Source organism: Martes martes, assembly GCF_963455335.1.
Source record: "Martes martes genome assembly, chromosome: 6".
NCBI classification, from domain to species: Eukaryota; Metazoa; Chordata; class Mammalia; order Carnivora; family Mustelidae; genus Martes; species Martes martes.
Window position 1 is genome coordinate 70,324,149 of NC_137893.1, and position 25,785 is coordinate 70,349,933.

General features: G+C 42.6%; 1 protein-coding gene across 1 annotated transcript in view; it reads left to right on the forward strand.

Annotated features, from left to right (window-relative positions):
• Positions 1–369: 369 nt before the first annotated feature.
• Positions 370–25,785, forward strand: part of SAMD3 (sterile alpha motif domain containing 3) — a 53,936-nt gene continuing 28,520 nt past the window's right edge. The window contains exons 1-4 of the mRNA XM_080805797.1: positions 370–558; positions 3,612–3,719; positions 20,903–21,091; positions 21,341–21,425. Of these exons, the coding sequence (XP_080661923.1) occupies positions 413–558; positions 3,612–3,719; positions 20,903–21,091; positions 21,341–21,425 (528 nt within the window). The 5' untranslated portion in view covers positions 370–412. The remainder of the gene's footprint in view (positions 559–3,611; positions 3,720–20,902; positions 21,092–21,340; positions 21,426–25,785) is intronic.

A 25,785-nucleotide genomic window follows, 5' to 3' on the forward strand; every position in this document is an offset into this window, starting at 1 on the left:
TCAGTGTCGGATTTACAAGTATTGGATATTGCCTGGGAGTTACTATTAAGAAGGATTTTCAGAGAAACCTTTTTTCTTATAAAAACAGTGCCTCTTACAGAAGATAATTGGAAATGGGGAGGCCCCGGGGGAAGCAAAAAGTTTCTTTGTGACTCCATGTTCTGATACTTTCCTAGGAGCAGACAGCTGTTGGGAATGATAAGGTGTCAGTGTTCTCTCTTTGTCAAAGAGAGATAATTTTGTAACTTCAGAGGACAAGTTTAGATGATCCATTTAACACCAGAAATGACTTTGCCTGTTCAGAGTGTGGTGTGTGTGGACTGGACAAGCATGTGGAGACTTTTTTTTTTTTTTTTTCTTTTTCCCAGAGGAAGAAGTAAGTGGGGCTGCTCTTCTAGCTCTTAATGATCGGATGGTTCAGCAACTGGTGAAGAAAATTGGGCACCAGGCTGTTCTGATGGATTTAATTAAAAAATATAAGCAGAAGAGTCAAAGACTGGAGCCTCTTGGAAGCCCTAGAGAAACAGCCCTTCTCGCTCAAGCAGGAGCAGCCCCGGAGTAAGTCTGTTCCTGAATGACCTTAGTTTTGATGCTGTGCTTTCTCGATGTGGACTAGAGCATGACATGTGGGGGTTAAAACGCTTTGAAAACTGTGACCATTTTCAGCAAATTTGTAGGCACAGTATTTCTAATATCTTCGTTAAGGACACTTTTGCAAAGTTTCATGAATCAATCTACATCTTTTCTTTTATTTTTTTAATGCACAGCTTTTTGAACAATGACCCCAGTTGTTAGGGAAGTCCCATGAACTGGGAGTTCCTACATAGAAAGCTCCGTAGCAAGCGGTTGGAGTGTACATAGAACACAAGTGCAAAGGGACTCCTGCAGTTTGGGGTTTTTTAAAATCAGGTTTTAGGAAAGGCATCTTTTACTGCTCCTTTGCTTTTCCCGAAAACTGTTTATTTATTTATTCATGTATTTATTTGCCAAGAATTTCATATAGTAAGTAATTTATATTCTCCTCTAGAGGCTTTCACAGTATCATTTGCTGAAGACTCTTACCACAATGAGTTTTCTAATTTCTCAGGGGTATTCTTTGAATCCTGAATGCTATGATCACATCCCACAGAAATCATGTCGAAGAATTGGTGGTGCCTTTGAGGTTCAGGGATGGTTTTCTTTTGGTTGTTTTTGTTTTGTTTTGTTTTTATCATTGACTTCTGCAATGGAAAGTAGTGATAGCTGGAATTACAAATTAAAATGTTCACTTTACAAATCTATATGCCTCAGGATCATTTCAAGCATTCTGACTTGTTTTTTCTGTATTTGAGACTTTTTGCCAAGTTTCAAAGGTTAAATAACTGCCACAGACCTATTATTCATTAATTTTTAAAGTAAGATTATGGTGTTCGATGAAATCTATTCTGTATCTTTAGTTTTTCAGATTAAATCTGTAGTAATTGCTGTCTTGCTCTTTGATAAGCAATACAAGGTTACAGAGACTTGGCCTCAGTAATTTAATTTCTAGGATATTTGGAAATTTAGAACACAGAGGGGGCAGGTGGTCTCGAAGGAGTTGTCCGTGGTTGCCCTAAAGATTCTACCCTCTGATTTATTTCAAGGATTTCTCCTAAACATTGTTTTGACATATCTGTGTAAAAAGCACACTCTTCAATATGTGACTTCTGACGTAGTTCCCACCGCATGCTTTTACGCCATTCCAGCAAAGGGTGGGTGTGAACCTTTAAGTAATTTCCCAGCATTCTTGGATGGGTTGGACTTCTGAGTTGGAAGTTCCCTTCAGTTGACTGGAATCTTGATATTGCCTGAGGCACAGCTTGGAAGAAAACAGACAGCCTTGTTTCCACTGCGGATCAGTTTACAGTGTTCTCCAGTAAATGAGAACTAGCTGGACTGCCAGGAAATCTGGGCTGCATTCCTGGTTCTACGACTGCCTTGGATTGATTATGTTAAATGTTGACATTCCTGTTGCTTCATCTGTAGGTTGCGAAAAGTAATATAGTACCTAACTTCATGTTAATTCACACTGATGTTGGTTGTATCATAAGCTTTGAGAAAATCTTTTCTCCTTCAAAGCAATCTCATGTTAAATTCGAAGCTTTGTTACCCTGGTAAAGAAAGCCATTTGCAAGTGTAGCCGGGACTTGAAACATTGGTAATCCAGGAATTGACGAGCGTGGGCTTTTCACTCTACACTATAAATAGATTATCCACTTTAAGGATTGGTTAAATTAATGTGGTACAAAGCCACGGTTGCAGATGGGGTTATTGGTTATACTTGGTTTAAATGCTTATTGGCTATATTTGCTTATTGTCAAATAATATGTTGTCGCATGACAAATATATTGTTGCTCGAGAATATGCTATTTAATTAAACCCTTTCAGGAGGTGCTTACTAAAGATAGGAAACTGGGCGTAGAAGCCAGAACCCTGAAGCTAGGTTTCAAAACACTTGATTTCAAACCTTTCTTCTGATGATAGCTACTCCTCTAACCTTGGAGATTTGCTTGGCTTTTTTTAGTTTCAACTGCAAAACGAAGTAGGTAGACTAAACGATGCTTAAGACTCCTTCTAAAGAGTCGATAATGGCATTCTGGATCAGAGATTGCAGATGGGTTTCAACTCGAGTGCAGATTTCTTTTAATGGCTAATGGTTGCCTGGTTTATTCTTTTGAAAAGTATTTGTAGGCCACATCTGGACAGAATATTTGGCATCCTATTCGGACTTGAGCAAATCACAGGAACGTGTAATAGGTGGGAGTATTTGCAGTTGCTTTTGGTTGCTGTTGTTGCTGGAGCTGGTAGAGAAATCAAAGGACAGCAAGTTAGAAGACTGAGGTCAACTCCTGGCACTGCTACTGAGGAGCCTGAGGTTGCAAGCAACTTGCTTTTCCTTCTGGGCTTCAGCTGTACCAGCTGTAAAGGGGGGGTAGTTAGTGGACTGTGGTTCCAAGGGTATTATATTCCACAGAGAAGAGATGTCCCCCCCAAAATGGCAGGGACTGGAGAAGGAATCTGATGTAGAGCTAATCACTTTGTTCTTTGGCAGAATAGGGATACTAACCAATAAAGATAACATTTTAAAAAAATATTTTATTTATTTATTTGAGAGAGAGACAGTGAGAGAGAGCATGAGATGGGAGAAGGTCAGAGGGAGCAGCAGACTCCCCGCAGAGCAGGGAGCCCGATGCAGGACTCGATCCCAGGACTCCGGGATCATGACCAGAACCAAAGACAGTTGCTTAACCAACTGAGCCACCCTGGCACCCTAAAGATAACACTCTGTTATCACCATCATTTCAAAGAAGAAAGGATTGCCATAACACCATTAATAGTATGACCAATGGTGCAAACAGCATTGTGAGCAGGTATCAGTCTGCATCCTGGCATGTATGAACCACTGTGTGAGATGACTCCAGAGTGTCCTTTCTTTTCTGCTCTCTTAGTTGTAACCTTAACATGGAGTTGGAAGGTAGACACAGATTATGGTGTCACTGTGGGCTGTCTTCTACCCTCAGAGCAGCCATGAGATTCAACAGTTGTGGCTCTGTTGAACAGCTCCTAACCCAACTCTTCTTTCTTGGTGACAGAGATGAACAATTCCCTAGTCCAGCCAAATGTGGAAAGCAGACGCCATCTTTCTATGCAGCTGAAAACCTTGAAAATGGACTAATCGACCAAAGAGTACTGAAACAGAGGTGGGGTTGCTAACTTCTAAACATTTTAAAGCTGAATGATAATATTTGTCTTTATTTTTTATGAGATGTCCTGCGTTTAAAGGAAACTTTTGTTTTTCTAAAGTAGGAACCTTTTGTTTTACCAGAAGGAAATCTTTAATCAAGTGATGAAGAGATTTGGTAAAAGATGAAGATTAAAACTTGGGATATTTATATTGAAAAAGTGAAGTTTGGAGGTGATAGTAAGCATCTTTCAAGTACATGTTAAGGAGAAAGAGGATTCCTCTGTCATAAACTGGGATGATTGGTAGTAGCCAAAAAAATGTCATTTATTCAGTGAATAATGCCCCGTAGAGTATGTTTTTGTGGTGTCTTTGTTTTTGTTTTGAATTTTGTCATTGTAGTTGATTTAAGTTGATGGATCTGTTGGAGATGCTGCTTTGGCAAATATTTCCTTGTATTTCTACACTGGATTTTACATGGTGTAGTATTTCCATATATGGGCTACATTGGAACAAAGGGAAACCATAAACCTAGAGAATTAGACCCAGAAATATGAAAGTCAGACAAAGCCTCAAGGACAGATGTAGGTAAGGTGTGATACAGAGTCATGGCAGCCTACCAGCATTCCCCGGCCACTCGGCCTGTGTGGTTTGTGCATCAGTAATGATGCTTATGGTTTTCAGTCGCCCACCAACAAATGCTTTTCTTTAAATGTCCTGTCATTGAAAGGAGAGGCATCAACTCGAGTAGGAGAATAATCAGGCAATAGTCAAGCTCGGGGGGGGGGGGTTGGGGGACGTCAAGCTGGGGGGTAGAGGGGAACTTTATAGTTTTTATAGTTTTCATTCAACTTTCACATTATCATCTCATTCAGTCCACAGCAGTCCTGCAAGGTGAGCATTATTCTCTCTGTTTGATAAATGAGTGAAACTGAGACTTAGACTAGATCCGGTGCCTTCAGGGTGGTATGGTCGTAGACGAAACTGAGACTTAGAGAAGTCCAGAGGCTTCTGGCTAGTTTTCCTGAATATGTCATTCTCACTTCAGGCAGGATCTACTGCCTTCAGGGGAGGGTCTCAGGGGACGACGGGCAGTAGCCTCAGGTCCCAGCAACCCCTCAAAGTCAGGAAAAAGCTGTACCTTTAATCAGGAGCTATTCCAAAATAGGCTTTGGATCTGGGCTGTCCTCTCTGTCCTCTTTCCTTCTTCACTATCTTCAACCTTGTACCCCACCCCTGGGCACAAAGACCCCAGCTCCCGAAGATCTCTCGGTATTAGAGCCCATCTTCCTTGATACCATTGCCTTCTGCTTGGGGAGGTGAACCGGAAGGTGGACAGCAATGACCAAGGTGAGATGTAGCCCTGATGGTCTTCCTGGTCTGAACTACGTTTCAGGAGATGTAAATACATTCTAATGATGGCTTCATGCCCCTGCTTTCTGCCCATGGGTGCTTGTGGATTTCAAGTGTTTTCCTTTGATGGGCTCTGGGTGCAAGGAATGAACCATGAGTTCTCAAGTACTTCTTCCATCAGCTTCAGCTTCCAGAAACAACCAGTCCCTTCTGTAACAGTTCAGGTGTGAGCAGAGAGAGAAAAAGTGATGATAAGTCTCTGTGGCCCAACCCTAGTACCATTGTCAAGCAGTATCCAAATCTGCACAGTGGGAATCATAACAATATTACTCTCTTCAAGGTGCTTTTGTGGGGACCATTATGTAAAAACAGATAGTGCTTGCCGAGTGCTGAGTGCAGCAAAAGCCCATGGAAAGCGCTCAGGGCACTGCTTTCAGAGTTCTGGAACACAATTCCAGGTAGTTGTCCCACTTTTCATAGGACTTTTCTCTCCTTATTTGCTGCTGGTGGGTGATGAGGCTGTTGCCTTCTATGGGTTCTGTAGGTCTTTTCTCTTTTCTAAGTCTTTTTTTTTTTTTTTTTTAAGAGAGAGAGCATGAGTGGGGGCAGGGGGGGCTGGGTAGGGGCAGAGGGAGACGAGGAGAGAATCTTAAGCAGACTCTGTGCTGAGCCCAGAGCCTGATGCGGAGCTAGACCTCGCAATGCAGAGATCATGACCTGAGCCAAAATCAAGAGTCAGACATGTCACTGACTGAGCCACCTAGGCAACCCTCTCTTTTCTAAACCTTCAGATGACATTTCATTCTCATAACGGTTCTGTGATACCAGCAGAGAAGGATTATTACTGCATTTTTTTCACACGGCTGATCAGAAGAACACAGGTGTCTCTCATCCCTCATAGAGCTTCACATGGGGCAGAAAAAACAGAAATGGCTTAGAAATGGAGAGAAATAGGAGGGTTTGGAAAGCAGAGCAGATACTCTCATATCTTTCTCTGTAGCCAGTAAGTCTCTCCCAGTCCCTGGGACTGCCTGTTGCCCTCTCCATCCACAAGCACCTCAGAGTTCAATATGTCCAAAAAGTGACCTCACGTCCCCCACCTTAGTATATACTTCAGTGCAAGAGACACAGATCCACTCCAACTAACCCCAGACAGGGGAAGTCTGTTGTAAGAAAAACATATCATATCATATGCCAAGACAAAGCTTGTACGTTCCCGGGACAAAGAGGAAGCTGCCCCCGCCCCCCCGCCCCCCATGGAGCCGTGTGATGGCCGTCTCCATCTCTGTTCTGCTTTCTTTGTCGGCCTTCTTCTCTTGCTTCTCCCCACGAGGATGAGTTTATCCCACTACTCATGGCTGTCCCACACTGTTCAGACTGCCTGGCATGTGACTACCTTGCCGTCGCACTGACTTCGAAGAAAATTCTCCCTGAAAACTGCTCATCTCAGCCAACAGACTCAGTCTTTCAGTGCTGCTTTGTTTGGTGTCTGAGGGAAAGAAACTAAGGGGTCCAGCATGGACCCCATGTCCCCTCTTGGGCAACCAGCTGTGTTGTGGACAGAGGCAGATTAAAGGCAATACACTTATTTTAAGTATTTTCACTCTCGTCCTGCCTTTTATCCAGAGTCTTGCCTATGGGGGGTGAGGGGATGGGGGACTGGACTGAAGATTCCCTTCCCACATCCTGTCTCAGACAGGGACTCTGTCATCCCGCTGTGTGAGTTAAACTCACTGGAGACCCCCTGTCTCCCTTCCTCCTTCCTCCTGCCCTTCTGTCTGGGGTGCTAGTCCTTCAACAAGTGTAGAGAAGGACCTGTTGCAAGGCTTTTGTGTCTGGGTTGTCCCCTTCCCTTTCCCATCATCCTTGAGGATTCTGCTCAAAACCTCTCATTTACGAGCCCCTCCATTTTATTATTCCAGGCCACGCAGAGAGCTCTTTTTCTATGTGTAGTACCCTCCTCTATGTATCTCTTGTTTTACTTTTAAACAGAGATAATGGGATTGATCACTTTAACATCTTTATTCCCTCATGAGACAGAAAACACCTTCTGGGCAAAGACCACGCCCTTTTTGTCATTGTAAACATGGCACTGGCACAGTCCTCATGGTCCTTGGCACACAGAATCTAAGTAGGAATTTTTAAATTGAACTGAGGGTACGCCATCCAATGAAAGACTTAATATATCTCCTTGAGGTGGGATAAATATTTGAATAGCATCGATTTCTTTTTAGATCTCTTGATACAGTTCATGCTAAATATGCTGACTTTGTAACAGTTAAACTCCAGAGTTCATGAGTCACTCATCTGGAACAGGCTAGAAAGCTTATAGCATTTGGTTATAAGGCTTTCACAAAGCCATCTGGTCTCAAGAGACAGGGAGAGATAGTGGAGTAAGTGTCTACTTTGGGCACACACACCTGCTCTGGAATCCTGACTCCTCCATCTACTTGACAGGTGGTCTCTGCAAGATGGGAACATCCGCCTACATATGTAGTTCTTGACATCCAAATGGGATGGCATATTCAAGTACATGGCAACCATTATCACACCATACAAGGTGGCTCGAATTATTCCTGTGATAATTTTCCATGGTCCCTCAAACAACCATGTGCTTTCCACCCAGATTATTTGCAAACAAGAAGAAAAAGAATGCTCTAGAGGCAAGCTGATCACCTGAGCTTGGCCCTTGAAAAGTCTCTAGTAGAGATGTGTGTGTCCCAGTGGATAAATTTTGGGAGCCAGGGAAATGCTAGGATACTGTGATATAATGCAGGTTTCTCTGGTGATAGATGACTGAATTGTTAAATGCTCTTCCTTGATTATGAAGACCCATCTTCAACATGCACTGGTGACCCTTTGGAAAGAGGTTTGTTTTTTTTTTTTGCAACGCCATCCCTTGTTTTTCATTTGCACTATTTGCTTCCCTTTTAGTGCTTAATAAGGCATGAAATCAAATAAGGAGGTAGAGGTTTCCTAAATGTTACTTAGAAACACTTTACTTAGACTTTAAGTATATGTGTGCAGATGTTTTTGCTTCTCTCTTTGGGCATAATTATAAATTAGTCATGGTTTCATGCATATTTAAAAATTATTTTAATGATTTGTGTTGTTGGTCTACATTTCCTTAGAAATGCAGAATGATCTTACCCGACTGCCTGTGCCCAGTTAGGCAAACGACAGTGGGTTCCCACTTGATGTATTGTTTGTCGGCTCAATCACTCAGATAAGGGGCATCGCAGTCATCGGCGCATCTTAATCAGTGCCTAATAGAAGAAGGATCAGTGAAGTGCAGCAAAGACGATACATGTAATAAATTGTCACAGGCCAGTAGAGCAAGGATCCCTCAGAGGGAAATGCAGGAGCGCACCTTCTCCCCGCAGCAGGGTGTCTGAAATAGCTGTACTTAAAGGGTCTGAGCTTTGGAAGTGTTACATTGTAACTCTAGTCCTTAATAAGCGATGTCCCAATGTACAAAAACAGAGTAAATGCTATGAGGAGTCCTGCAGTGAGAAAACCCATTTAACTTTGTTCCACCCAGAATTCTTTCTCTGGGTCATATCTATTAACATTACAAAACAGATCTGCAGGGGCGGGGAATACTGACTTAAAGATTTCTTACCCAAGCCAGGATTCATTCATTCATTCATTCATACCCAAGCCAGAATGAATACATCTCATATGTAAATATTTACTGAATGCTGATTCTGGGTCATGCTGGGTCTGGGCCAGCAGACCAAACCTCCTGCCCCACGTTCTAAAGGGGGAGAAAAATAGCCAATAAATGCGACATTCCGTTACAATATATTTAAGTGCTATGAATATCAGTAATGCAAAGAAAAAAGGAGGGGGCATAGAGAGTGAGCAGCACCTGTGGGAGGGGTGGGGGGTTCAGGAAGGTTCTATTTCAGACGGCACTTTTAGGAAGTCTTTTGACTTTGACTTGGTGATGCTTGAGCACACACCCAGATGAAGTAAGGAATGCTGGGTCACTAAGCTAGAACTGAAATTTCCTTCAGCAGAGGATACCTGCGGGCCCAGCCAGACAGGAACTGCAGAATCAGGGGAAACTGGGCTGAGACCCTTGATAAATGCTTCTCTTACCCTTGAACATTCCCATTAAACCTAGTATGAAGTCTTCAGAGATCTGAAATAAGCTTGAGTTCTAATCATTTCCCCCTTTTTGTTCAGTACAAAAGTTACTAAATACACTCCATGAGCTACCCGTGATTTAGACTGTGAGAGAGGGGAGTGGGGGTCATGTAGTCCCCGTCCAGGGGACCTCTGCCTCTCAGGGACAAGACCAGCATGTCTGCTGACGACTGCCGTGCTGGAAAGAGATGCAGAAGCAGAGAGGCACAGGGGACATGGTACAGAAGAGAAAGAAGTAGACTTTCAGGGAAGCGAGTATGGACAAAGCCTCTGGGGGGATACTTCACAAAAACGGAGTAAGGATTTTGAAAGGTGACTAGAAATCCAGCTGAAGGAAAACAGGACAGGAAAGGAAAAGGACATTCACAGCAAAGCCAACAAACCCCTGAACGGGTATAGGGGATCCTGTGGAGTGTTTTGGGAGAGTGAGAGACAAAGGTGGAGAAGATGGAGTTGCGGGAGGCGGTGAGAGGTAAGGAGGCTCTGTGCTCTGCGCATGAGCTGAGCAACTGTATGTCAGGTTCACCTGCAGGGTTTCAACAAATGATACCAGGCCCCCAGACCAGTCCTTCTCAAGCTCTTCTGTACTTGAAAATCACCGGGGAGTCTTGTTACATTGCAGATTCTGATTTCATAGGCCGGGGGTGGGGCCCGAGATTCAGCCTGTCTAACGAGTTCCCAGGGAATGCCAAGGCTGGGGCCACCCTTGGGTAGCAAGCAAGGCGTGACACCAGTGAGAATTTCTGGTGAGATGCAATGCTGTCAGTGTCACTAAGTGTCTGTGTCCCTCCAAATTTCCTATGTTGAAACTCTAATCCCAATGTGATGGTATTTGGAAGGGGGCTTTGGGGGGTAATTGGGTCATGAGGGTGGTGCCCTCATGGATGGGATTGGTGCCCTTGTAAGAAGAGGCCAGAGAACTTGCTGGCTATCCTTCCACCATGTGAGGACACAACCAAAGATGGCCTTTGTAAACCAGGAAGAGGGTGCTCACCAAGCACCCAGCTGTGCAGGCACCCCAATCTCAGACTGCCCAGAGCTGTGAGAAATCAATGTTTATTGATTCAGCCACCCAATTCTAATTTGTTGCAGCAGCTCAAGCAGACAGTGTGAGACCTGTGCATCAGTATTTTTTTTTTTAAAGATTTTTTTATTTATTTGAGAGAGAGAAAGAGAGGAAGGAGAGGCAGAGGGGAGGGCATCTTCAGGCAGACTCCCCGCTGAGCAGGGAGCCCAACCCAGGGCTCAATCCCATGACCCGGAGATCATGATCTGAGCTGAAACCAAAAGTTGGATGCTCAACCTACTGAACCACTTAGGTGCCCCCAGTGCATCAGTATTTTTTAAAGTTCCACTCACCGGGCGCCTGGGTGGCTCAGTTGGTTAAATGTCTGCCTTCAGCTCAGGTCATGATCCCAGGGTCCTGGGATCGAGTCCCACATCAGGCTCCTTGCTCAGTGGGGAGCCTGCTTCTCCTTCTGCCTACTCTACCTGCCACTCTGCCTACTCATGCTCTCTGTCAAATAAATAAATAAAATCTTAAAAAAAAAAAATAAAGTTCCACTCACAATTCTAGTTCATAATGAGAATCAAGAACTACTACTATAGATCACAGGGAGTTTTTGTCATTTATTGTGGTGATGTAGGGAATGGATTGGAGAAAAGATGAGACAAGGAAGGTGCTAGACTAAAGTTTAAGCAATAGGTGATGAAGGTCAAAACGAAGACAGTGGTAGTGGTGAAAATTATATTTAAAAATAAAATCAAGAGGACTTGATGGTTAATTAATCCAGGGGGAGGGAAGAATCTTGCTCAGTGGTAAGTTTTCTCTTGTATTTTAGGCCTGAGCAACTGGGTGATGGTGGTGCCATTATCCAAAATAAGAAAACAATCAGAATAGCATTGTGAAGGAGATGTCTGATAGTCTATTCAATAGAGTAGAAACAGCCCGGGGCTTCTCACTACGTTTTGCCTTATTTTGTTTCTCTTCTCTTCTCTTCTCCTGTGTGTTTTTTTTTTTTTTCTTTTCTTTCCTTTCTCTTTTCCCCCTTTCCTTTCCTTTCCCTTCCTTTCTTTTACTTTCCTTTATTCTCCTCACTACTTTACACATTAGCATTACATATAAGTAAACACCAGACAGGAGTCACTCTAAGCACCATTCACTAACACAACGTCTCAAGGAGAGGGACTCGTCATTGTTGTTCAGAAGTCTGGTTTTCTCCATTCCTCAGTGAGCCATGGAATGCCTCTAACTACAGTCATAGTCAGTAGATAAATCGGGTTACCTGAATCCTTTCAGGTGCAGAACTGAGATTTTTATGGAGTCATATAGTGGATGGAACTGCCAAACCCCAGCCCAGGCGAGCAGGGTTGGGGGAAAACCAAGTCACTAAAGGTCTTGCCCCATGAGGCACACAAAGCCAGCACTCTGGGCCAGATTTGAGAAGTGAATTTTGTACCTTAATCTGCCCCCCCACCGACCCCTGCAAAAGTTGCTCTGAGGACATACACTGTTCGCTGTGAGGCCCGGATCTAAAAGTCTAGTAATAGGAAGGTGGATTTTTTTTTAAGCTGCCTTAGATCCATTCAGTCCTGAGAGATCAGATTTTGATACTTCTGAAGTAGAAATGGTAGTACTGAACCATTTTGCAACAACGGAGTAGGTAACGTCTCATTACTTTTGCTTACGTGTGCATGAGGAACAAAAACAGAAAAGAGGGACTTGGACGTGATAGCTCTGTGAGACCTATCTGTGAGTTCTTGTGACTGTCATGCTCATGTCATAAGTAGTAAAGATACAGGCTAGAAGTTTCTGGGTTTTTGTAGGTCTGTCAATATCACGAGGAGTTGAACAATGGGAAGACATAAAATATTTGTTTATTTTAGGCTTCTTTTTGTGATTAGTCAGAGCCCCAAAGGCTGCTAGGTCTTTGAATCTCGCACTGGCAGCCAAAGACAGGGAGAATTTGAGAGGAGTCTGTCTGTCTGTGCCACAGCAAGTGCCTGATGCCCTCCACATCTCTACCCCCTTTTTAGGTCTGACTGTGTGTTCACACATGCTCTTCAGAAAGTAAATTCCTCTGGAAGCCTGACAGTTTAAGTGGCAGATGTGAAAGCCCGCAGCTATAAAACACAAATTAAAAAGCAAACATCAGAATGCAGACAATGTGGAGCAAACATTTTCTGTATTGGCGGTGGGGACCATCAGTTCCAGCAACAGAATAGCATTTTCTTCATAGTCCAGGCGCGTCTTGCGGTGACATTGTTCCCTGTTTTCAGAGGTGGTACCTCAGCTTGTTCATTGGCATGTATCTCTCTACTGAGCTTTTCCAAACTTCTTGTTTGCCTTGTTTTCTCAGCAGTGGAGAGTCTTGCTGAGCTAAAGTAAAGCAGGCGATTTCCAGAGCACTGGTGTGTAACAGAGCGACGTTTCTGTGTAACTTGTAGTTGTGAAGTGTAATCACTATTTTTTTTAAAGATTTTATTTATTTATTTGACAGAGAGAGATCACAAGTAGGCAGAGAGGCAGGCGGGGGGTGGGGGGGGCGGGAAGCAGGCTCCCTGCTGAGCAGAGAGCCCGATGCGGGGCTCGATCCCAGGACCCTGAGATCATGACCTGAGACGAAGGCAGCGGCTTAACCCACTGAGCCACCCAGGTGCCCCGTGTAATCACTATTTTGAAGAGACATATTATAACATCCTCTTCTTTTCTAGGCTAAGATGACAGAGAGTTCTTTAAACAGATGTTTGAGCCTTCAGTGGCCTCCTCCTTCTTCTTCTAGGTTCCAAAAACATCTCAGTCTTTAGATGTTGTTGTGGTCACATGTCATTCGGCTTCGGCATGTCAATCAATAACATAATCAGTGTATGAAGTCGGTGAGCTTGGGTGTGGAAAAGAATAAAATGAAAAATGAAAACTCAAAAGAAAGTGGCTGTTTGGACACAGTCTTTCAGTCCGGTTCTTGGAGAGCAGAGTATTTGTCACCACTTTCTCTCCTGATGGTGGGAAGACTACCCCTGGAGGTACTTTGGATAGAAGACCAAGTCCTGTCACCAGAATGGATATTCTTCACAGAAAAGTGCCCCATTTGTCCTTTGTTTTTCTTCCTGGAAAACTGGAAAAGCCATATTATTTTGTAAGATTAAAAAAATATCACTGTTCCTGAAGGTGGCAGATGATCTCTTTAGCAGGTGCCCTTGGAGAAAAGTGCCATTTGGGCGCTGAAGTTTAAAAAAGCAGGGATGATTCATGAAATGACTGTGTCTCCTAAAGTCAACCAAGATTCAGATGAGTGTGATGGGAGCTCTGGTTCTGTAGAGAAGTCTTATGGGACACAGCTGAGCCTGGGTGAGACACTGAGAAGAACTTCTTTGGGAAGATTTTTTGGGAGGAAGAGGAGTGTGTTTGATCATTTGGTAATTCTCCACAGTCACAGCCTAATTCTTGTATACCTTTTCTGTCTACAGAGGATGCTGCTCCAATCCCCTATCTGCCTCTCTAGGATCTGGGTCCCATTGGTTTTCGTATCTCAAACAAAAGGACTTGTGTGGTCCTTCTTTTTGCTGGCACATTGGCTTGATGCCTTGCTAGTCAATGGTTCCTTTGAGATAGGTTGGGGATTTTTAATGTAACAGAACTCTCCTTTTGGAAAGATGTCAATTTTTTTGTGTGAAAACACAAATGCATGGAATAGAAGACTGTATTTATCATAGAATATTAAATTTTATCTTTCTCAAATGTTCCTTAATCATTTACAACATTTTTATTACAAACTGTTCCACTCCACAAATTCATAAGGAAATCAAAGCAGATAAGGAGACAAGACTTAGTTGAGTGCCCACGGGGCCAACACTGGACTAGGCCATGCGGGGGGTGCAGACAAGGAAGACTCCCCAAAAGCCAGAAGAGTGGAGGAAAGTCCACCAGAAGAGAGGGCTTAAGATGAGCCTAGAGGAATGAGGGGAAACTTCAGACTCTCAGGGTGAGAGAAACAACTGCTGACACACGTGTAGTGTGTTCTGGAGTTAGAGAAGCCTGGATCTGAGAAGTCATACTGGATGACAGCTGATGATAAGATAACCCTCAACTGGACCATATGATGAATGGTCCTAATTATTATGATGATGAATTCGAATTTGGGATGTTCAGAAGTTACATACTATGAATTTTATTTTTGTTCACAGAATCTAAAAACCCTATCACCTGCTTTATTTGTGGAGATGTACATGGGAAGAATGAGAAAATTTCCTTTCTGGTCTGGAGGTTCAAGAGTTTATATTCTCCCTAAAGCAAGAGTATCTGCTTTCAGGGGGATAAAATAGCTGCCAAGATTCAATAGCTCTAAATGGGGTTTTATTGCAGGGAATAGTTCCAGGTCTTTCCTTCCAAACATACATTTTTACATTCAAATATGTTAACAAATCATAGTCATTTTCTTCTGGGACAGTTCCATGAACCCAAAGGGCTGATAGTTGAAGGATGGACCTTCCTCAGACCTTCCCATAGAAAAAGGAAATAATAACCCTATTCCCAGGGAGACTGAGATGCTATTGGTCAAAGAGATGAACATAGTGCACTGGGTCCATGATGGCCCGTCTACCCTGTTTGATGCTTAGTATCTGATTGCTAAGGACAGAAGAATCCCGAATCATCCACGTCACTCAACCTATGGGTTACACTGTAAGGAAATAGGAAGAGTATCAAGCCTATAACAATTGGGAAAATGGTGAAGTTCCCATGAAGAATCAGAAAAGGCAAAACATCTAGTATGGTCAGGTGTTGAAGATGAAGTTTCAGCTGTCCCATACACTTGGTCTTTAAACTATGGGACTTCTAGATTTGCAGTGAAATTTCCACATGGCTTCTGTCTAATCCTAGCAATCTTGCAGTACCTGAAGTATTTTTAATTCTTTTACAGACAGGAAATATCGCACCCCTCCCCCAGTGCTGGATTCTTGGGTATTTGGGCTGCATGTGGCTCATACATGATGTCCAGTTATCAGATCACATAAGCCCAGAGACAGCTGACCTCCTCTGTAGACTCCAGTCCCTGTGACAGTTGTCAGTCACAGACAGACAACGTGAGTGGTCCTTCAGAATAAACTGCTTCAAAAGACAATGGTTGAGGTGATAGTCCAAGGGTTTATCAAATTAGGGCAAAATTTGTTATGTGAATAGGACAAACATAGGAAGCCAGCAATAGCCTACTCTCCATGTATACAGCCTTCTTTTCCAGCTCTATTTCGTGTCTGAATACCTTGTTTGTCTTCTTTCTGGAGATAGTCTTCTCATGGATATTCCTCTTGGACATGCATTTCATTGTCATGACAGGGCAACTGAATGCTAGGAAGAGCTTCTCTATAGGAACCTGGGAGCCTGGCAAGCTACAGAAAGATGTTACTTTCAAATAGCATCATTGACAGCTTTCTTAACATGTCCAGACCTCAGATGACCAGGTCTGAGTTGGCATAGTTTGCTGTGGTCATTCAGTTAGATCAGGAGCCATGGGCCTAGAACCTGAGTTGCTTCTTTCTCTTGGGCACGGTTACTATGTCAGGCAAGACTGGTGTAGTATACTGGGTCCCTGGGCTATGTCTTGGGTCAAGGAGTAACCTGGAAGCCATTAACCAGTTCCAGCTGGCTGCTCCCCTACCATGATGATATCAGTGTTTATGTAAAATTAGAGAGAAGATCAAGAGGAGAAGGTTTTATGACTATCTGTAGGGATAAAATATGAAAACACAGAATTTAAAAAATGAACTATTACCGTATTGGTTTTCAGTCTCTTTTCTCATTTTTTGGATTAGAGTATTTCTATTGCTCTGCCTTCAAGCTCACCGACTCTTCTCTCTATAATGTCATTTCTTTTTTTTTTTTTTTTTTTTTTTTTTTTAAAGATTTTATTTAATTTGACAGACAGAGATCACAGGTAGGCAGAGACGCAGGCAGAGAGAGAGGAAGGGAAGCAGGCTCGTTGCTGAGCAGAAAGCCCGATGTGGGACTTGATCCCAGGACCCTGGGATCATGACCTGAGCTGAAGGCAGAGGCTTTAACCCACTGAGCCACCCAGGCGCCCCTATAATGTCATTTCTACTGTTAATCCTATCTAGTACTTTTTTTTAAATTTCAAATTTTGTGATGTCCTGTTATTTTAATCACTCTAGCATATTTTCCTTCAAGTCACTGAACATTGTTACACCAGGTGCCTTAAAGTCCTCATAGACATCTGGATCATCTCAGCATCACACTCTATTAAATGTTTTTATCTTGAGAAAGGGTCACACTTTTCTGGGGTTTTTGTTTGTTTATGTTACATAATTTTGGAGTGTATCTTCGACATTGTGAATGTCACAGTGTGGAGACTCTCGATTCTCTACTATTTACTCTAAGAGCGTTGAGTGTTGGTTAGTTTGTTTTTGCAACGCAACAAAATTGGTTGGACTTGAACTGAAAACTGTCTTGGGGACCAGCCCAAATCCAAGTTTAGTTCTCTTATTCTTAGTTGGGCTATGCATATGTGTAATTCTAGATCAGCCAAAGATTTGGACAGTTTATTCACAGAATTCGCAGTTCCCTCTTGCTAGCTATCTCCTTTCTATGATTCTCTTCTCCCTTCCCAGAGAGGAGGCTGCCCAAATTCTGTCCACTAATTCAGTAGTCCAGAAAGACCGCAAGTTTCCTATTAGAGTTTTGAGCAGCACTGCCTGAGGCCTGCCTTCAGGCCAAAAGTCATAAAATGGAAACTCATTCTATGTCTTTATTTTCTTCCAAGTGTAGATTCTCTTCAGAATCTGCCTGCTCTTTTTCTACTTTCTGGTGTTTTCTGATAATTTTTTTATTGCTTTGTTGTTTATTTTTGTATGTTGTCCAATGCTAATAGCTATTATTCATAGGATAATTTGTCCAGCGTGAGCTAATTAGGCCATTCCAGAAGCAGAAATCTGCTAGTTAACTATCAAAGTAGTCCACATTTGAGTGATGAATGCTTGGATAAATATAGTAACTTGAACAAGGGAGAGAAGTAGGCAAATATAAGAGATAAGGTATAGAAAAATTTTCATGACACCCAGATGTGAAGAATTAAGACATTTAAGTGTTAAGTCTGAGTTGTTAAAGAGATACAATGAAAGTGATACAATGAAAGACACATGGAAATTGGAATGGTATCTTAGTCAGCTCAGCTGCCATAATAAAATAGACTGGGTGTTTTCAACAAACCAATTTCTTACATTCTGGAGACTGGAAAGTCCAAGATCAAGGTGTCAGCCAATTTGGTTTCTGATGAGAGCTTTCTTCCTGGCATGCAAATAGCCAATATGATGAAGAAAGAGAGTGTGCTCTCTGATGTTGCTTCTTATAAAGACACAAATCCTGTATATCAGGGGCTCTTTACCTTAATTATTTTTATAAAAGTCCTATCTCCTACTACAGTCTCACTGGGGATGGGGGCTCCAACATAGGAATGTGGGTGGGGGAGACACAATTCAATCGTAGCAAATGGAAAAGTGGCTTTGAAATGAAAAGATTATAAATTATTTTAGACATGTTGACTATGAAATGAATAATGTACAAATTGCTGGAGGTGGAGGATAAAGCATGGAAAAGAGAAGATTATGGATGATTTATAGTCCTTCAACATGTAGCTCAGAGCTGAGGCCGTGGGGGTTGGGTGAGCTGTAGGAAGGAGAAAGCATAGATCAATACTGAGGATTAAGAGGGCAAAGACCAGGCCATGTGTAAACTCTCACAGAGGATAAAGGACAAAAAAGTCAGCAAATAAAACGAATGAGTTCTCGGAGAGATAGAAAGAGAGGAGGCAAGTAAAATAGTGTGTAGAAAACAAGAAAGAAGGGAGCTATGCAAAAGTGGTCAATTGTGCTAACTGTGGTCAGAAAAGTCTTGAAAAAGGCCAGTCTTAAAAGGCCCTGGATTTGTAAATTAGGAAATCATCATTGACTCTTGAGGATGTAGTCTTATGAGGTGACTGGGAAGAGATCAATGTGCAAGAGATTAAGGAAAGGCAGGATGGGAATGACGGGAGGGACATATTTGGAATGTAGATGGTGAGTTGGCTCTCCAGGCTAGCGAATGCAGTGAGGAACCCTGAAATGTTAACAATATTGTTGAGACCAAATTGAATTCAGCCGTGCGCAGATAACCACTCTTTTCAGCTGACCACATTCATCCTTTAATCAGTCATTGTGCGCTAACTCCACTAAAGCAAAAGTATCTTGCTGGAGATAAAAGAAAGTCTCTGCTCCCGTGTAACAGATAGATGTCTTCTGCTCACTGCCAAGGCTCAACCTCGGTCTTCTGTGTGTTGAAATCTTCCCGAGAGAGCCGGAGCTCAACCTGACCTGCTCTTACTAGAGCCATCTTCCTTATCCGAGGCGAGCCCCCTACTGTCTGCAATATTAGATGACTTCTCACCGTAATTGAAGTAGTGAGCACTGCGTGTTGTATTGCAGCTGATGAATCATGAAATTCTACCTCTGAAACAACAATATGGTATATGTTAATTAAACTGTATATTAAAAAAATTTAAAAAATAAATATAAGAAAATTTTAAAAAGTTAGACAACGTTTCAGAATCCAGCGAGATTTTTCATGAGAACCTCATAATTTTTTTAAAATTAATGCATATCGCAACAATGACTCTGCCATTTATCAGATGTATCAATTTTATTACAAGTTTTTGTATTACAAATATTAACTCTACCTACGAACTGGGTATTTAGTCCAGTAGACTTTGATTCAGTTAGACTGGGTTCAATACTAGCCATTAATATTGTCATAGAAGCTTTCCCGTTGATTTTACTGGATATCCAGGCTTGAGATCCATTGGATCAGTGGTTGGTTGTTTTGTGGTTTATTTTGTTGAAGAGCACTGGCCCTGAGGTGGGAACCGAAATATTAGTGTCCTCGGTTTGGGATTGCTTTCTGATCCCTGCCTTTGCTCTAGGGTGACTTCTATTGGTGTTCTGCTCAACTGTACCTCAATTAACATAAGATGAATAATCTTAACCTCACCGTAAAGATTTTTTTTTGATCCAATGCAAATACCATTTGATGGATGGTAAATGATTGTGCGTGCAGTTATCTGCTTCCAAAGGAGGTAAGATGTATGGAAACCAAGTTTAACACCTGCACAGTAATAGCACCTTTTGGGATCATTGGGAAAGCACAAAATACAGCCAACAAAACTTGCCTTACTTTACACCCTTGGTCTGAGTGGGTAAAGGATAGATCACAGGTGAAAGAAAGAAGTTAATGCAATAGGAAAGGAAATTGGGATTGAAGAAAATGAAATGGCATAAGGTAGACCCCCAGTAACTACTGGTCGAAAGACTGAATGAAATGAGAGACATACTGGAAGGAAGTTGGGCTGAAGCACGAATTTCATCTGGGAATTGCCGGTTGCTTCATTGGATCAAGCATTAGATTATCCATGTGGTTCTTTTAGCCAGGACATATTTTCCCCACTGATACAGGACTGCCAAAGGGGAAATAAAAGACAGAGCTTATCATGAAAAGAGAGGGGAGCGCTCTCTCTTGTTTCTTTATTGCCTATGTTTCATTATGCCTCATGCACTCTTATAATATATGACCTCAAATTCTAAAGGAAGCCTGGCTTTTCAAAACTCTTCAGAATTTTGTTTGGACAACGAAAGATTCCATGGGTGTGCCAGAAAATAAAGCTACTTGGGCTAATTCAGGAAATCCTTCTCTTGCCTTCCACTTGGCTCGCCTCTGCTTCTTCGCTTCCATTTCAAGGCAAGCCTATTGCCTCTGGTAACTTGCTAGGAAATTTTACTATAGGTTCTTCTTTTTACCTGCTTGATGATCATTTACTAACTTCAAGGTTTTCAAGTGCTCCTGATATTTAATTCTATAAATAGCTTTACTATGGTATCATTTATATAACATAAAATTCATCTATTTAAAATAGCTCAGTTGATTTCGGCAAATTTATACAGGTGTGCAGCCACCGTCACAGTCCATTTTGGGATGCTTCCGTCCCCCTGAATAATTCCCTCACACCCCTTTGCAGTCAGTCCCTGCTCTGATCTCCAGTCCCAGGCAAACACTGATCAGCTTGATTTGCTTTCTGTGGCTATAGTTTTCTGTAGTCCTTTCTAGAAACCTTATCTGAATGTTAGTATCAGATATGTAACTCTAATTTAGAAACTCAGTTTACCTTATTAAAATGGCCAAAAACCAACTAAATTAAGTGGATCCTGTTGGTCACTATAAACAGTAACAGAGTAAAGCAGTTAGAATAATTTCCTTGATCAGGTGCTGAGACTTTAATTGTGTGCCTCATTTGCTTTGTTGAGTTGGAACTTACTCCCTTTTAGTTGGGTATTTTTTCAGTTTTGAGTGATGCGTTATCTATTCCATCTTCAAGATGAACGAATCAATCTTCTTTCCAACTTCAGGCTTTATTCCATGGTCAATTTTAGTAAGACACGTTTTCCAGAACCACAAATATTTATGTGTGTGCGAAGGGAAAGAGAACAGAGATACCTAATGAGCCCTCAAACATTTGCGGATAGATGAATGGATGCAAGATGGATGATGAATTCCATATTTAGCCATCAGGAAAGTAAATGATATTATAAGTTCTCAGGATGTAGAGAATTCACAAGTTGCTTCTATTTGAAATAGAATTTCACTCTTTGTGTGTTTTTATTTAGCAGAAGGAATGTGAAACATGTTCTAGCAAGGACAAAAGCACTGCAATGGACTAAGTCCTATGTTTTACCGGAGTTTCCCTATGACGTCAAATGCATGTTAGCAGAACAGAAGTGTCCCGATCACAGCATGAGGATAAGAATCATTGAGTTTCTCCAGGCCGACATGACTAAGTATCTGGAAGGCTCACTGTGAGTAATAACATGGTGGACGTGCTGCTTTGGGAAAGGGTCTGTTTTCCGAGTAGAACTCATTTGGATCCAGTGTGCTTCAGATTTTGGATGACATACTGGTCATAAGCCCCACGTTGTCCAATATTTGAATATCTACATTGTTATATAGAAGGATCTAAAGAACAGTGAGTGTAATTTGGACTCAGCTCATAGGAAGGAACGTGGGCTGTGTGAGGAGAAACATGTCCTCCTTGTCGCACTCATCAGGTATCCCAGCACTCAGCAGTACAATGATGTGGTCAACGCCCTGCTGCAGACCCACCCTTTCCTGGATGAGGACGGTTGTGGCTTCGTAAGTGACCACGTGGCACCATACCATTCATCCCAACCCATCTTAAAATAGTGGCATTGTATTGTCCAGTGATCGTATGTCCCATTCATTCCCCTTTCCTTAGTCTCTATCTGTCTATGTCTCTTTCTCTTCCTCTGTCTTCTTGGACCCATTGTCTCTGTCTGGTCTCTCTCTGATTCTGTTCCATTAGCCTGGTCTCATTCTGTCAGTCCCTGTTTTTTTCTTAGCTTTGGTTTCTCTCTCCACCCTCCTTCTCTTTTCTTCCTCCATCCATGCACCCCCCCCACCCCCCGCTGCCCCGCTCTGCTCTTTTTGGATACCTTCTCTGTCTCTCTGTGTGTTCCTTTGCCTTTAAAAAAAAAAAAAAAAGATTTTTTTTAGGTTTTAGGTTTACAGCAAGATTGAGAGGAAGGTACAGAGATCTCTTATGTACCCCCATCCCCACATGCTTAGCCTCCCTCATTATGAAATCCTCCTCCGGAGTGGGACATTTGGTACAATGGGTAAATGTGTAGAGACATAACATAATCACTCAAAGTCCATAGTTGACATTAGAATTCTTGCTTGTGGCTATACATTCTACGGGTTTGAACAAATGTATAATGACGCATATCCATCATTATTGTATCTTGCAGAATATTTTCACTGACCTAAAAATCCCCTGTGCCCCATCTGTTCACACTTTCCCCATCTCCTTCCTTTGTCTTCTTTGTCTCTCATCATCATCTGTTTCTCCCTCAAAGCAGTTTGGAAGCTTATGTTTACTGTTGAGTCTCCAGGAAGGGTCTCGAAGGGATGTAATACAAAGAAGGAGAAGGACATGACCGCCCTACTTCACTGCTGTCATCACTGGAGGGTTGCTTGCCTTCCTCCCTTCTTTCCTTCCTTCTGTTTTCTTTCTGTATTTTCAAGAAATGTTTATTATGTATGGATAGAATGAGAATTTTCTGAGTGGGAGAGGGCCATATATATTCTTTTTTACCACCCAGACTCAGGAAAGGGATTGTATTCCTTGTCTGGAACTAGTAGCTATTGAAGCCCAGTGCAGAATTTAGGTATTTTTGCTTCTAGTTTGACATCCTTCCTAAAATATGCTGCTGCCTATAAAAGCACACTGTAAAATAAACCAAATTTTTCTAAAACAAAACAAAACCCCACTCTACAAAAAACCCCAAAAAACTACAAAATAAGCAAACCTATTTGTCACAACATTGATAATCACACTGATATGCCTGACAAAATTGATTAGAAAAATGCCTTCTACACTCAAGATATACGGTCTGGCAACTAATCAGTGTTACTGTGTATAGAGCTAATTGTGTCTTAAAAAATCATTTGAATTTGCTGTTTGAATAAGTTACATATTCACAAAGTTCAAAATTCAAAAGCAACAATAAGATATAAATGGAAAAGTCTCCCTCCCACCTCTATCCCCCAGCTACCTTATCTTCTTCCCCAGAAGTAACTAATATTATTAAAGATTCCTTCTAGAGAATCTCTGCATACATATAAGCAAATACATATTTATCCAATTACATTTTGACCTTTAGTTTCATAGTTATGAAAGTGAGACAAATAGAAAGTAATGAATAATACTTACTTTGATCTTGTGTGCATTTTACTCACTTCTATCCCCAGTGGCATTAACGAAAGATGGTTAACTGATAAGACTTGAAAAATTGCTTGGCATGTTATGGCCCGTGTTTGCACACATAGGATGGAAGGGGAAACTCTGGTGCATGGTAGAGAAGGTTCGTGTGTGTGTGTGTGTGTGTGTGTGTGTGAGAGAGAGAGAGACAGAGAGAGAGAGAAAGTGCACAAGCGAGCAAGTTCTTGGTCATTTTTAGGGCTAATTTTATTCTCAGCTTCTTATTTTGAAAAATTTCATGTCTACACAGAGGTTGAAAGGTGCTGCAGTGAACACCCATATACCCAAGAAACCCAAGGTTTCTCCATCTTGGCAGTACTTATAATTTAGGCTGGCTGAGTCTTTGTGCTGGCGGCTGTCCCCTACATTATAGGGTTGTTGGCAGTATCCCTGGCATTCCCTGGGTGTGAGGAGCCCCCAGCCACTCACCCAGACCATGAGAACAACCACTGTGTCTCCAAAGATTGCCGCGTGCATTCTGGGAAGAGGGCAAAATCCTGATACTTAAGAATCACTGATCTAGATTCACCAGGTATTAATATGTTGTTATATTTATTTTTCCTGGCTCATATTTATTTATTTGTTTGTTTTGGCTGAAGCATTTGGAAATAAAAAACAGGTTTCAGATGCCATTCCTAAACGCCTCAGCAGATATCTTGTAAGGACAGAGATGATCTCCTCTCTAAGCACAAAGCCATTTTTACACCTAAGCAAATGAGCAGTAATTGCATCACATCATATGCAATAACTGCATAAAGACATATATAACCCAGATTCCCATTTCTCCAATTATTCCATAAGTGTTTTTGAAATGGAGTTTTTTCTATAAAATCAAATCAAGGATTATTCATTGGATTTGACCTTGTCTCTTCAATTTCATTTTTTCTCGGAGAGTCTCTCTGAACCCTCCCTCTCCCCTCTTTCCCTCTGATATTTATTTTTTGCACAGGTCTAGTCCAGTTGCCATGGAAGATGGTTCATATTCTGGGTTTGTCTGAATGTTTCCTAAGGATTATATCTGGGTTTAAAATGCAGAGCAAGGACCCGCTGGAGGTGCCATGGACTGCTTCCCCTTTCAGATCAGGGACCCAACATTTCAGGGCTATTTTGTATTTCAGAGGGGGTTGAAGGAGAACCTGTACCCACGTAGCTCTTCCCACGGCCCTGCCCACCTCCTCCCGGGCCCCAGGTGGAAAAGCAGCCAGAGGGAGAATGATTAGCATCTGGAAAAGGCACCGGCAACTTAAAAATGTCCTAGCAGTTGACGGCTGTAATTCTTCCCACGAGATCAGCAGGTTTAGAAGGACTTCAGAGCTGTAGAAAACAAGAGGGGAAAAAATGTATTTGCATTCATTCATATTTTAGGGCTAAGAAAAATACAAGCCATCCGTTCTTTCTGTGCTGTTGTAAAACAGCCGTGGCGGAGGGCAAAGCCGCAAGCCTGTGGGAGGTGAGGGAGTGTCTCTGACTCATACATACCAAGGAGCTTCGTCACAGTCTTAGCCGCCTGCCGGCCTCGGCCCACAGCAGTCCTCTGCGGGGCCGCGGAAGTTTTTATGAACAGCAGTCTGTTTTACAAATCACTTCCATGAGGAGCGATCGTGTCAGTTGACAGAACTGGGCCTGTTGTTCCATTTTATAGTTGAAGAAACTAAGACTGAAGAGTTACTTGCTGATTTCTTGGCTAAGACACACTGGGCCTAGACCCTGGGTCCTCCCAATGTCGATCCTTCTTCTGAAGGGTAGGGCGTGACTCTTCTAGAGACTTAGCCAGGGAGGAAGGCATGGAAGAATTTAAGTGCCAGACAGTACCCATATGACCTCAGTGGCATTCTCATTTGCCCATGAGGAAACAGAGCTTAGAAGAGGTGCCCCACATCACCCACTCTTGGGCCTGTCCAGGCATATGGCACGACAAGGAAGTCGAGGGACTGAGAAGCAGCCCTGAGACTCAGGGTTTTAGAAGTAAGTGAGGTCCTGAGCAAGCAAGGCCAAGACTCCGAATCTTGCTTCTAGTCTGTCGCTTCCACACGTGGTTCTCTCTACCTCACAGAGGACTGACACAAGACATCCAATATTTATAGTTTCCCAGATGCAGCAGGCCCTGTGCAGACACGAGCCTGTCTTCTGGTGCTTCTAGATAAGTGAAAGGAAAGGAAATAAAGAGGGAAGGAAGGAGGGGGAGGGAGGGAAGGAAGCAAGCAAGCAAGTGGGGGAGAATGGAGCGAGGAAGAGTGAAAAGAACAGAACAGAAAAGCACGGAAGCAGAAACACATCACACACATGAAGGTAAACTCCCTGTGTGATAAGTACAGACAGGGAATGGTGAGAGCCGATAACCAGAGGACAAGAGCTGAGCTCTGGAGGCAGAGCAAGAGTTAACTAGATACCAGCAGGGCCAGGGAGGAGAGGGATAGAGCTTTCCAGGCCAGCACCAAAGGCCCAGCAGAGGAAGACAGTGTTGGTTTGTTGAGAAAGCCTGGTTGTGTCCCTCAGCTGTTGCCCATGCCTTTGATCTCCCAAACACCACATGGCAGACAGATTCTTCCAGAGCCCGGACCTGACCATCTGCTCTCCTCTCTCCAGTGGCCTAGGAGGACTTCCTAGCCTGGCTCTGTAGCTGGATTTTCCATAAAGCCTTGAAAAATACAGACATCCCGGCTCTGCTCAGACCAACGGAATCAGAATCCCGAGCGTCTGGGCCAGCAGCAT